The sequence below is a fragment of the Oncorhynchus mykiss genome, chromosome 4 (genome assembly GCF_013265735.2).
Source record: "Oncorhynchus mykiss isolate Arlee chromosome 4, USDA_OmykA_1.1, whole genome shotgun sequence".
Classification (NCBI taxonomy): domain Eukaryota; kingdom Metazoa; phylum Chordata; class Actinopteri; order Salmoniformes; family Salmonidae; genus Oncorhynchus; species Oncorhynchus mykiss.
In genome coordinates, this window is record NC_048568.1 from 24320214 (window position 1) to 24332998 (window position 12785).

Consider the following 12785-nt stretch of genomic DNA (forward strand, 5'->3'; position numbering starts at 1 on the left):
ACGTCTTCGGCGCCCGGGGAACAGTGGATTAACTGCCTTGCTCAGGGGCAGAACAACATATTTTTACCTTGTCAGCTCGGGGACTCGATACAGCAACCTGGCCCAGCGCTCTAACCACTAGGCTGCCTGCTCCCCTGAGCTGATAGCTGCAGTTCTACTGCCTCACCTCAGTCTGATTATCAGTGCATCCACCATCTGGGAGAGAAAAAGCGAGGGAGTAGAGGGAGGGAGGGAGAGGAGGGAGTGAGAGAGAGAGGGACGGAGAGGAGGAGACTGAACTCACTGCCCATAGTGGGTCAGTAATCTGACACCCGCTCTGTAATTCTTTCACCCTCCTCCCTCCACCCTCTCTTTTCCCGGCTCTCTTTTGTTGTCAGGAATTCTTCCTTAGGATTGGAGGAGGGAGGGGTAGCTGTGATCTCACTTCCTGTCTCTCAACCCTTTGTGTGTGTGTGAGAGAGTCGAGGAGAGATTTGCACTGCTTCAGTTAGCTCTCTCTCTTCCTCTCTCTCTCTCTCTCTCTCTCTCGCTCTCTCTCTCTCTCTCTCTCTCTACCAAACCTTCTGTCTATCGAGCTTACCACTGTGCCTCACCCGCCTCTACGCTGCTCTGATTGGCTTAGAGGAACCAGAGAGTGTGTGTATGTATGTGTGTCACAGGGACAGAGCCAGTGCTATTCTCGCTCTCATACACACAGCAAGATCGAGAGAGGAGACAGAGAAGAGAAATGCGCTCGCTCCACTTATTCTTCACCCACCGGTGCTTTTCTCTGCACCGCATTCAACGCTGAACCAACCTACCCCCCTTTCTAGGAGCCTATTTAGTCAGACCTATTGATTTTCTTATTGTGGACTGAACCACGAAGTGTTGATCCCGGGGGTGTTTTGACCGGTGGTTGGGATGTTTTGACAGGAGCTAGCCCTGAAGATCCGAGGCTACCAGGAGCAGATAGCGTCCCTGAACTCCAAGTGTAAGATGCTGACGGTGAAGGCCAAGCACGCCACCATGCTGCTGACGGTCAGTGAGGTGGAGGGGCTGTCTGACGGTATGGACGAGCTCAGCGACGAGGAGCTGCCCACCAAACAACCGCCGGCACACCCCTCAGTCGTCATGGTGAGGGACTGGGGTTTGAAAATGACCCCCTGTGTCTGTATCCCCTTATGTGTCTCGCTCCCCTCTGTCTCTGCAGGTAGTTTCTGTTTACTCTGGGTCTGTCTGTTTGTCTCTCAGTATATGTAGATCTGTCTCTTTCTGTGTGTTGTATTGGTATGTTTAGGCCTAATCTAGGGGCAGTCTTTCTGTTCTGTCTGTCTCTCTGCAGTGTATATACTGTATATCTGCTACTGCACCTTGCTGTCTCTGCTGACATGGTATCTACCTCAGTATAGTCTTTCTATTCTCACCTGTCCCTGTATTCCACTCTCTCTCTTTTTTCCCTGTCTCGTTCTTTCTATTTGAAGTCCTAAATCAGTTTCCCCCTGCTGGTGTCTGTTGCTGTTTGTGCTGGTGTCTCAACAGGCCAGGAAACAGGATGTGTGTGTGTGTGTGTGTGTGTGTGTGTGTGTGTGTGTGTGTGTGTGTGTGTGTGTGTGACTATGCTTGTATGTACCAATTGGGTATACACCGTCAATCATGCATTGTCACACGATGAGGACACTAACATCACTGTTAAGTTTATGGTTCCCACACAGTGTAGTATCCAGCAGCGGGACATTGCCTGGTGTTGCATCATGGGGCCCGGGAAAGGCCTGAAAATGACTTTTGACAGGGTCCAACTCTGTCAGCCAAGTTCCACTATAACCGCCAAAAACAGCCCAATAGGGCTCGGCTCGCATTTCAGGTCTGCTCTCTACTGAGGCAGGCAAACAGGCAGACAGGGAGGGAGGGAGACAACTGTGCTGCTGTTCTCTACTGTAGGGCCAGCTGTAGCTCACTCCCCCAGTCTAACTGTCTGTTGTTAACTCTATACTGGCTGCACTGGCCTCTCTCATGTAGAATATAGAGCCAGGGTTTAGATGTTTCAAAGAGAAACTGTAATTTGTTGTAAGTTGTTATGGTGCAGAATGTGCTGTTGCTGTACTTTCTGTGTGTGTACTGCTTCAAAGACAGAAAGACATTGAGGTATAAGCCTGCAACAATGTATATTTAGCTGTCCCTGGTGTGAGTGTACGCGCAGGAGTTTTATTTCCTAGCATTGGCCATTCCATTCCCCTGATACATCCTGTAAAAAGCCTTGTGGGTCATCCATTGCAATTGCTTTCCAGCTTCACTAAGGGTTTCTTTGTCTAGCTGCAGATAGCTACAGTACAGTACAGTAGCTGACGCTATATTCCTGTGCTTTTAGTGCGTCTGTAAGGCTTGGGGTTGTGTTCTATCAATACTTGTAATGTGATCTCATTGAGACACTATTTGATTACCTCCTGTCTAATTAATCAGTAGTGTGCTTACTCTGCTAAGTCCACCCTTCACTCTATTCATTATGCTTATGTTGTCTCTTTCCTCTTTCTCTCCCTTTCTCTCCATTTCACTCCCTCTTTCTTTTTTGACTTTGTGTATTTATTCCTGTGCTCTCTCTCCATTCTCATACTCCTCTTTCTTGTCTCTCTTTCTCTGTCTTTTCTCTCTTTCTTTCTGGCCCCTCTCTCTATATTTCTCGCTGTCTATTTCTCCATATGGTTGTGTGTGTGTGTGTGGTCAGATGACAGCAGGCCGCTGTCACACACTCCTCTCCCCCGTAACAGAGGAGTCAGGGGAGGAGGGCACCAACAGCGAGGTCTCCTCTCCCGCCTGCCGCTCCCCCTCACCAGGGGCTAACGCTGACACTCCCCTTAACCAGGTACTGCACCGGCGCACCCCCCAACTGCCTCCCACCCATTCTCCTGCCCCTGCTACTACTATCCCAACGACCCCTAACTACCTTCATCCTACCCTTCACTGTGCCTCCTATAAAGTACATGTGCTGTGTACCTATAACATGTGTACACATGTGTACATGTGTACATGTGCTGTGTACCTATAATCTGTCCCAACAGCGCTCTCTGAGACTGCAGGCATGGCCATCTTACCACTATCTCCTGAGTAGACCGATTCCCTTGTTTCTCTATAAGCAGGGTTGTTGGTGAATTGCAATTGGTCATTCATTGTCTCAAAGCTTCACAACAGTTGTATAGCTTTAGAAGTGGAAATACTAAACGTCAATCAGAGTTTAGTCTTCGATGCTGTACTAGTACTATTTACTAGGAAGTTGTACATGTAGAAGCTGCACTTAAAAAACACCCAGTGCAGATATCCTCTAAATATTTGGGTGTGGAATCTTAGGCTTACTATGGTTATAATGGCTTCCAGCATCTGGCTGGCATATGGCTAACTACATTAGGAGACAGCAACGCAATTACAGGGTTTGTGCTCAGGCTAGAATGAAAGGAGGCCGGTGCGAAGGCAAAGAAATATCAATGGAGTTCAATATCTACAGTACCAGTCAAAAGTCTGGACACACCTACTTTTCTTTATTTTTACTATGTTCTACATTGCAGAAGATGGCCCTATTTGGTAAAAGACCAAGTCCATATTATGGCAAGAACAGCTCAAAGAGAAAACAACAGTCCATCATTACTTTAAGACATGAAGGTCAGTCAATCCAGAACATTTCAAGAACTTTGAACGTTTCTTCAAGTGCAGTCGCAAAAACCATCAAGCGCTATGATGAAACTGGCTCTCATGAGGACCGCCACAGGAAAGGAAGACCCAGAGTTCATTGGAGTTAACTGCATCTCAGATTGCAGACGAAATAAGAGTTCAAGTAACAGACATCTCAACATCAACTGTTCAGAGGAGAATGCGTGAATCAGGCCTTCATGGTCGAATTCCTACAAAGAAACCACTACTAAAGGACACCGTTAATAAGAAGAGACTTGCTGGGCCAAGAAACATGAGCAATGGACATTAGACTGGTGGAAATCTGTCCTTTGGTCTGATGAGTCCAAATGTGAGATTCTTGGTTCCAACCGCCATGTCTTTGTGAGACGCAGAGTACGGATGATCTCCGCATGTGTGGTTCCCACTGTGAAGCATGGAGGAGGAGGTGTGGGGGTGCTTTGATGGTGACACTGTCTGTGATTTATTTAGAATTCAAGGCACACTTAACCAGCATGGCTATCACAGCATTCTGCAGCGATACGCCATCCCTTCTGGTTTGCGCTGAGTGGGACTATCATTTGTCTTTCAACAGGACAATGACCCAACACACCTCCGTGTAAGGGCTATTTGGCCAAGAAGGAGAGTGATGGAGTGCTGCATCAGATGACCTGGCCTCCACAATCACCCAACCTAAACCAATTGAGATGGTTTGGGATGAGTTGGACTCCAGAGTGAAGGAAAAGCAGCCAACAAGTGCTCAGCATATGTGGGAACTCCTTCAAGACTGTTGGAAAAGCATTCTTCATGAAACTGAGAGAGGCCAAGAGTGTGCAAAGCTGTCATCAAGGCAAAGAGTGGCTACTTTGAAGAATCTAAAATCTAAAATATATTTGATTTGTTTAACACTTTTTTGGTTACTACATGATTCCGTACGTGTTATTTCATAGTTTTGATGTCTTCACTATTATTCTACAATGTAGAAAATAGTAAAAATAAAGAAAAACCCTTGAATGAGTAGGTGTGTCCAAACTTTTGACTGGTACTGTATATCGCACTAAAAACCATGAAAGGAATAACCGAAGGAGGCCGATATGCAAAAATGGACAGTTTAAATGTATTTAATTAAAGCTCGAAAGAATACAAAGGGTCAAAGGGCAAGGCGCTATGCAAAAATGTAACAACAACCCACACTCTCACACTCTGATCTGTTGTGTATTATAGGGCCGGGCCCCTCTGAGTCGGGCCCCTCTACAGGAGCTGTATGACCCCTCTCTAGAGTCCAATGCCAACCTGGATGACCTGCAGCGCTCCTGGGAAACACTCAAGAATGTGGTACGTCAGCTCAACAGCTATCCACTAACATAAACAAACCGTTACTGTATAAACACTGACCTGTCTCTTCTCTGAGTTATTTTTAGACCTATTTAACTATCCAGTTGTTAAAATGAATGAATGAAATAATGACTGTATGTCTCCCTCTCCTTCTCTCCTCCTCTCTCGCTCTCTTCCTCTTTTTTCTTCCCTCTCTCTCCCTCTCTCTCCTCCTCTCTCTCCTCCTCTCTCTCCTCCCCCCTCTCTCTCTCTTCTCTCTCTCCCTCTCCTTCTCTCCCTCTCTCTCCTCCCCTACTCTCTCTCCCCTACTCTCTCTCCCTCTCTCTCTCTCCTACCTTCTCTCTCCCTCTCCTCCTCTCCCTATATAGATCAGTGAGAAGCAGAAGACTCTGTATGAGGCTTTGGAGCGCCAGCAGCACTACCAGGAGTCCCTCCAGTCAATCTCTACCAAGATGGAGTCTATAGAGGGAGCTCTCAATGAGGGCCTAGAGTCCCGCAAGAGCCCTGAGAGCCAGATGGCTGCACACCAGGTGAGAGAGATAGGGAGAGCGATAGACAGAAAGAGGAAGAGGGATGGGGACTTTAGGAAAGGAGAGAAAGTGGGGGTAGGGTGTTGAGGCGGATATTCAGAAAAGGACAGAGATACAGAAAAGAAAAGAGGGGGAGAGGGGGATGTAAAAGCAGAAAGGGAGAGACATTTAGATTTTATTTGCACTAGCCAGTGCAGGATTGGACAGACAGTACATTGCTGTTCCTTGTTGCTATGCCAACAGTACAGTAACGGCACAGTGCTTGTAGGGTTTTTACCAAATGCCAACTCACTGAACCTGAAAATGTCAATATGTCATACTCTCCCCGTAATCTCTGAACTGTTTTCCAACTACATGTTTAAATGACCTCCCCCTCCTCCCCCGTCTCCCCCAGGCCCTGATGGATGAGATCCTGATGCTACAGGATGAGATTGGGGACCTGCAGACCTGTTTCAGTGAAGAGCTGTGTGACGGCCTGGACAGTGACAGTGACCCAGGGGACCAGCTGGCCCTCCATTCCACCCTGACCGTCCTGGGAGAGAGGATGGCCACCATCCGCATGAAGGCCTCTGGGAAACGGCAGCTATTGGAGGTGGGTGGGAGTGGAACACTCATCAACAATGAATAAAGAAAGAATGGATGGATACTTAACACCATACGTACAATTCAATTGTTTTAATGTAAAGGAGTGTGGTTGCTGTAAAATAGTTGGTTGTCATAGTGACATGGGGGTTAACCAATGAATGGCTATAAAGGTAAAGATTACCCATTTCAAAGTGTTGTGGTTGTCGTGGTGCTCCCTACAGGAGCGTCTGAGTGAGCAGCTGGAGGAGCAGAGGCAGGAACAGGCGCTGCAGCGTTACCATAGTGAGGCAGAGGAGCTCGACCATTGGTTGCTCAGCACCAAGGCCACACTAAGCTCCGCCCTTCAGCCACACCCAGAGGACATGGACATGGAGGAGCAGCTGATTGACTGCCAGGTGAGGGGCATGGCGGTGATGATGTCATAAGATAGGGACGGGAAATATGGCGGTCAGGGTTTTGGAGTTGTGTTTATTGGGGGTTTCAGTGCACAGGACCACTATACAAGGTTTGGATCCAAACGGCTCAGCCCCCTTTTTTGATGCTTAAAAATAGTACTGATTTCAATTTCTGAGTCTCATTTTGCAGAGAATTGCATTCCCACTCATATATCTTCTCCTAGGTAGTGGTTGTATTATTACTGGGTGAAATTATGTAGGTCTGAAACTGGCTCTGACAAAAACTTGCTTTAGAAAATAAATGGATAAAGTCTGATAGAGTCCACAAGCCAAGACGCAGACATAAAGTGGTCACACTATTGCAATTGTCCCACTGAATGACCATCCTAAATTAGATTTGTTTTTTTGTCCCTCTCCCTGTGTGGGATATTAGGATTATGGTCTGTCCCCCTGCTCTGACTTCCTCCAGCTTTGGGACGTCCCGCTGGCTCCCTAAACATTCCCCCAGTCCTCCAGGCCCTGCTTTGTCCACCTCTCACACTGTTACCACGGTGATGCCACCCCCAGCTTTGATCAGGTTGGTGTGGTGGTGGAAGTGGAAGTTGAGCTGATCCAGAGACAGTTTTGTAATTTGGGGTCCTAGTGGATCATTCTAGGAGTGTGGTAAACAAAGTTGATCCTAGATCTCCCTGAAGCACGGATCTGTTAGAGTGCCCACTATAGGGAACAAACACATTTTGAACTGCTGGTTTAGTTAGTTCATTTACTGACTGGTATTGCCTCAAAACATAAAACGGGTGACCCTGAGTGGTTTAGATGAACTCTATGGGAACAGGCTGCTAATAATAACTGTACCTCAGAGGCCCAGTCCCAGGTAGTCCATCCATGAAGTGTGTGCTGAGAGCAGCTGGGAGGACTATAAGCTGATTAAGGTTTACATATGGCTCCTGTGGAGCTCAGGTCTAAGGGCTAGGCCTGTGCAGGGTCAACCCTCTGTGGGCCTACAGCCCCCTGCTGGAGTTAATGGGAGCAGGGCTGGGGGACCGGGGGGCCGGGGGTGTAGCGTGAGGGATGGAAATGTGTGTGATATTACTTGAAAGGAGGCATGAGTGGAGACGAAGGGAGGGAAAGAGAAATGGATCTCCCAGAGAATGAGAGATAAGGAAAGAATAGGAGGAAAAGGAATGGAGAGAGAGAGGCTAAGAGTGGGAGTTGGAGGCGGGGGAAAGAGAGAGACAGACAGAGAGAGAGGGATATTCACGTCTCCTTCTGAATGACACTGTCACAGCTCTCCTCTGAATGGAGAGGAGGTGGTGCACTGGGGAGACTATTGTGGAGGGAACCATGTCAGTAGGGAATTACCACTTCTACCACTGTGTCTCTGGGCCGCTCAGTGAAATGAGAAACATGCTTTTTTCTCTTTTATCCTTTTTCACCCATGGTCTGAACATGGAAGGGGAGGGCCTCTCATTGGAGAAGTGTTGTCGTGGAGATTTGAAGGAAGCGGTGGAAGAGGAACATGGATAGAGAGGGAGAGAAAGAGGGAGAGAAGTAGAGAAAAGAGTATATATTATGAAAAGGAGAAAGGGAAGGAGGACAGAGAACGTGGTGTGCATACAGTATGTGTACTGTATGAGGCAGGCCCAAGAAGCAGCAGCTGTAGCTCTTCTGATGGGTTCATGAAAACAGTGGCCAAGGCCTTTATGTGGTGACGAGGCCTCTGACCTTCCAGAACACGGACTGTCATTCACTGCCCTCGGCCAATAGAAACTCTTTGAGGAAGAGAACAGAGAGCTATCATTGGACGTTGATGTTCCTGCGATAGAGAAAGGGGTTGTGTCCATGTTGTTGTGGTATAGGTAGTTACAGTACACTCAGAAAAAAGGTTTCCAAAACGGTTCTTCGACTGTCCTCATAGGTGAACCCTTTTTGGTTCAAGGTAGAACCCTTTTGGGTTCCAGATAAAACCATTTTGGGTTGCATGTAGAACCCTCTGTAGAAAGGGTTCTACATAGAACCAAAAAGGGTTCTTCAAAGGTTTCTCCTATGGGGACAGCCAAAGAACCCTTTTAGGCTCTAGATAGGACGTTTTTCTGTTGGCCTGGGGTTGGGTTATCATTGACTGTCACAGTTGAGCTGTCTCCCTGATGGGAGCAGTATTCTAGCTGCCCTTTCTGACCATACCATATTGACCAGTGGTGATCGATGCCATTTAAGATGAGAGGGGACAATTCTTTTTTTGATGAGCATGGCCTTATTTCTAATTAAAGCATATTTGATGACTTTCATTCACCCAGCTCAATGTAACATCGATAGGTTTAGGCTACTACATGATACTCAAATGTTCACTATACCTATCATGAGGTTGCTACAACGTAGCCTATGAATGAACGTTTACAACGTACACTACCGTTGAAACGTTTGGGGTCACTTAGAAATGTCCTTGTTTTGAAAAGAAAATAAAATTTTAGGTCCATTAAAATAACATCAAATTGATCAGAAATACAGTGTAGACATTGTTAATGTTTTAAATGACTATTGTAGCTGGAAATGGCAGATTTTTTATGGAATATATACATAGGCATACAGAGGCACATTATCAGCAACTATCACTCCTGTGTTCCAATGGCACGTTGTGTTAGCTAATCCAAGTTTATACTTTTAAAAGGCCAATTGATCATTAGAAAACTCTTTTGCAATTATGTTAGCACAGCTGAAACTGTTGTTCTGATTGAAGAAACAATAAAACTGTCCTTCTTTAGACTAGTTGAGTATCTGGAGCATCAGCATTTGTGGGTTCGATTACACGCTCAAAATGTCCAGAAACAAAGAACTTTCTTCTCACTTGTTAAATTAATTAAGGCTATTCCATGCAAGAAATTGCTAAGAAACTGAAGATCTTGTACAACGCTGTGTACTACTCCCTTCACAGAACAGCGCAAACTGGCTCTAACCAGAATAGAAAGAGGAGTGGGAGGCCCTGGTGCACAACTGCGCAAGAGGACAAGTACATTTGAGTGTCTAGATTGAGAAACAGACACCTCACAAGTCCTCAACTGGCAGCTTCATTAAATAGTACCCGCAAAACACCACTCTCAAACGTCAACAGTGAAGAGGCGACTCCGGGATGCTGGCGTTCTAGGCAGAGTTCCTCTGTCCAGTGTCTGTGTTCTTTTGCCCATCTTAATCTTTTCTTTTTATTGGCCAGTCTGAGATATGGCTTTTTCTTTGCAACTCTGCCTAGAAGGCCAGAACCCCGGAGTCGCCTCTTCACTGTTGACGTTGAGACTGGTGTTTTGTGGGTACAATTTGTTGAAAACCGTTCAACTATTTTCTCTCTCTTTGAGTTACCTACTCACTACATTTTATGAATTGCAGTGCTAGCTAGCTGTAGGTTATGCTTTCGGTACTAGATTCATTATCTGATCATTTGATTGGGTGGAAAACATGTCAGTTCTCAGCTTTCTTCCCTGCAACAGTGACTGCGGTCAAGTTGTGAATCAGGTTGTGGTCACTCTGGTGGTCACTCTGTTTGTTCTGGCCTTACTGTGTGCTGCTGTCCCTGCAGAACATGCTGTTTGAGATTGAGCAGAAGGTGGCCTCCCTGTCAGAGCTATCGGTCCACAGTGAGAGCCTGCTGCTGGAGGGGCGGGCGGGGACGCGCGGGGAGGCCGAGCAGCTCACCTTTAAACTCCACTCCCTTAAAGACAGCCTGGTGGAGCTGCAGAGGATGTTGCAGGACAAACAGGTCGACATCCAGGTGAGACACGATGCATCGTAGTGGCATGAGTGTTGGGCTATTTTCTCAGTCTCTCTGTCTCGCTCTCTCACTTCTCTCTCTGTCCTCTTATTTCCTCTTGCCAGCTTTCCTATCTCCGTGTCTCTTTCTTTATATATCTCCTCTTTGTCCCTCTCATTCCCACCAATTCACATTCTTTTTTTCTTTCTCTATTTCTCACAGTGGGCTCTATTTTCACTGCGGGTATATGGGCACTGTAGCTGGTGGTGGCGCGAAAGGGCTGATGAATCAATGAGTTGGATGCTTAACCCCTCACTGTCCAATCAGAACCTGCTCCATGGCTAAATATGTGGTGGCTTCAAGTCTGTTATGTATTGTCTTCCCTTCAACTCCAATTAGAACATTAGTCTGTTAAAACCTTTAAAGCCTAGTTTGTTAAGTTGACTACAGAAACAAAGTAATAAAATGTAGGCCTATCCCATTTTTACTAAATATGTTGACCATGTCTGCAGTCAACATTGTTCTAAGTAAGGCATGACTTCAATATGGAGATATTGTAATGCTCCGGGTGTCGTGGGTGTGGAGTCAGACGCAGGAGACAGAGAGTGCAAGGATGTGCTCTTTTAATGCACCAACCACAGGGTGCTCACAATAATAACAGCCCCAAACACGGGGAATGAGAAAGGTATAACTGAAATTTCACGACCAGGAACAAACACGTTCCTCTACATTAGAGCCGAAGGTTACAATCATTAATCCCGCACAACAACCAGGCGGGCCGGCTGTCTAATAAAGACAAACTAATCATTCACCAACAGGTGCTACCAATAAACATACAAGGAGGGGGAGGAAAGACAATCAGTGGCAGCTAATAGGCCGTTGACGACGACCGCCGAACGCCACCCTCCCGGGAAGGGAAACCACCCTCGGTCGGACTCGTGACAGATATATTGTTAAACATAGCATTCAGACTGATATAGGGGCTAGGCCTACTGTAAATTGCATTATGGCTATAATTCTAATCTAATTCTAATCAAAACGAATCAACAACTTGTTTTAGATAGGCTATGTCTAAATAGAGTGACAGGCACCATAATTACTCCCCATGGGCATATAATTTTAAGGCAACTCAGACAATGCAGGGTTTTACACACATCCAAACTTTTCATAGAAGCCAGATAAAGATCCAACATAAAGAGATTGTCCACTCACCGTGATACTGCTCCCAAATATAATGTTTAAGAAACATAATGGACCCATCTTATAGATCGTATTCACACTCCTCCAGAAATAGCAGATGGCTCCTAAATTTCATTGCATGCCAGTTGGATGTAATCATCATAAAGACAGGACGGTGAATCATTCTAATAAGTTTGGTTTTTGAATCAAATGAAACAACAATATTTCGAAAGGAGCATGTTATCATAGAATGGACAGAATAAAAAATAAACAACAGATTGCTGTTGAACCAGCCGTAGTTTTAGCCTATAGACACGGCTAGGGTAGGGGAATGCTACAGGGTCACCAGCATCATCGCATCACTCGTTTCATGATGGGCACATGGGCGCATGTAGCTTACATGGAGTGGTTGTTATTGACGTCCAAAACGGGAGCTGGCTACAATGATGTAGGATTACACAATACATAGATAAAATAGACATGATGTCCGCTCACTGTTCTGCTGCTCCCAAACTTGATATTTGAATAAAGCTTTGGTGATTAAGATGTATTTCAAAGCAGTCTCACGAATCAAACTCTTTATTGATAGGCTTGGCTACTTTGCGAATCCATTGGGTAGGTCAAAAAAGCTATGTGCTTGGTTTTTAATCAAATGAAACCAAATGTTTATTAACACTAGGGTTACCGGCACAAAAAGCACATCTCCTCCCTTGTTCCATGAGCATAATGGCACTTTGTGTCATGGGCGGTTAGGTAACGCCTCCGCTCACAAAATCCACGCCATTACCAACCTCTAAGACCTGCTTGTCGTTGGTCTTAAATCCCGATATGCGCTGCATGAAATTGTCACTTTTGCGCTTGTTTTCAAGGACACATCTCAAATATTGCCACCCCTCCCACCTCAGCACAAGCAAGCTGATATTAGACAGGTAAATTGCTGAACCTGGCGTATGGGGTGGAAAATGCCAGAGAGACAATTTTTACATGCTGAAATCGCAAACTAACGTGCGTTTGGCACTTGCGCCGCCGTAATAACAGACAAATGTAGCCCTCTCCCTCTCTCACACACAAACACAGTTGGACCATAAACCTGCCTCTCTTATGTGTTGGTGTATTGTTGTGTTTTGTTGAAGTGTGTTGCGCATCTCCATCAATAGTTGTTTTGTGGACACAAAGGATCTGCTTCAGTCATAAAGGCCCACTGTCTCCCATGAGAACAGCAACTGCCTGTATGTCACACAAACAAAGAGCAAAGAAATGCTAACCTCCGATCCCAACCCAGAGATGCTCTGGAGTCCTCTCTCTCTGGTCGTCATACTGACTCTAACACTGTTGTACATGGCATTCGGGCCTCTCACTTTGCTATGGTATTGTCTTCAGTAGTAGTAG

The 12785-nt window shown here is 46.0% G+C and overlaps 1 protein-coding gene across 1 annotated transcript in view; it reads left to right on the top strand.

Moving 5' to 3' along the window:
- syne1a (spectrin repeat containing, nuclear envelope 1a) overlaps window positions 1-12785 on the top strand; it is a 212702-nt gene that overhangs the window by 136249 nt on the left and 63668 nt on the right. The window contains exons 92-98 of the mRNA XM_036975988.1: window positions 913-1113; window positions 2699-2836; window positions 4858-4968; window positions 5337-5498; window positions 5893-6090; window positions 6305-6478; window positions 10047-10238. Of these exons, the coding sequence (XP_036831883.1) occupies window positions 913-1113; window positions 2699-2836; window positions 4858-4968; window positions 5337-5498; window positions 5893-6090; window positions 6305-6478; window positions 10047-10238 (1176 nt within the window). The remainder of the gene's footprint in view (window positions 1-912; window positions 1114-2698; window positions 2837-4857; window positions 4969-5336; window positions 5499-5892; window positions 6091-6304; window positions 6479-10046; window positions 10239-12785) is intronic.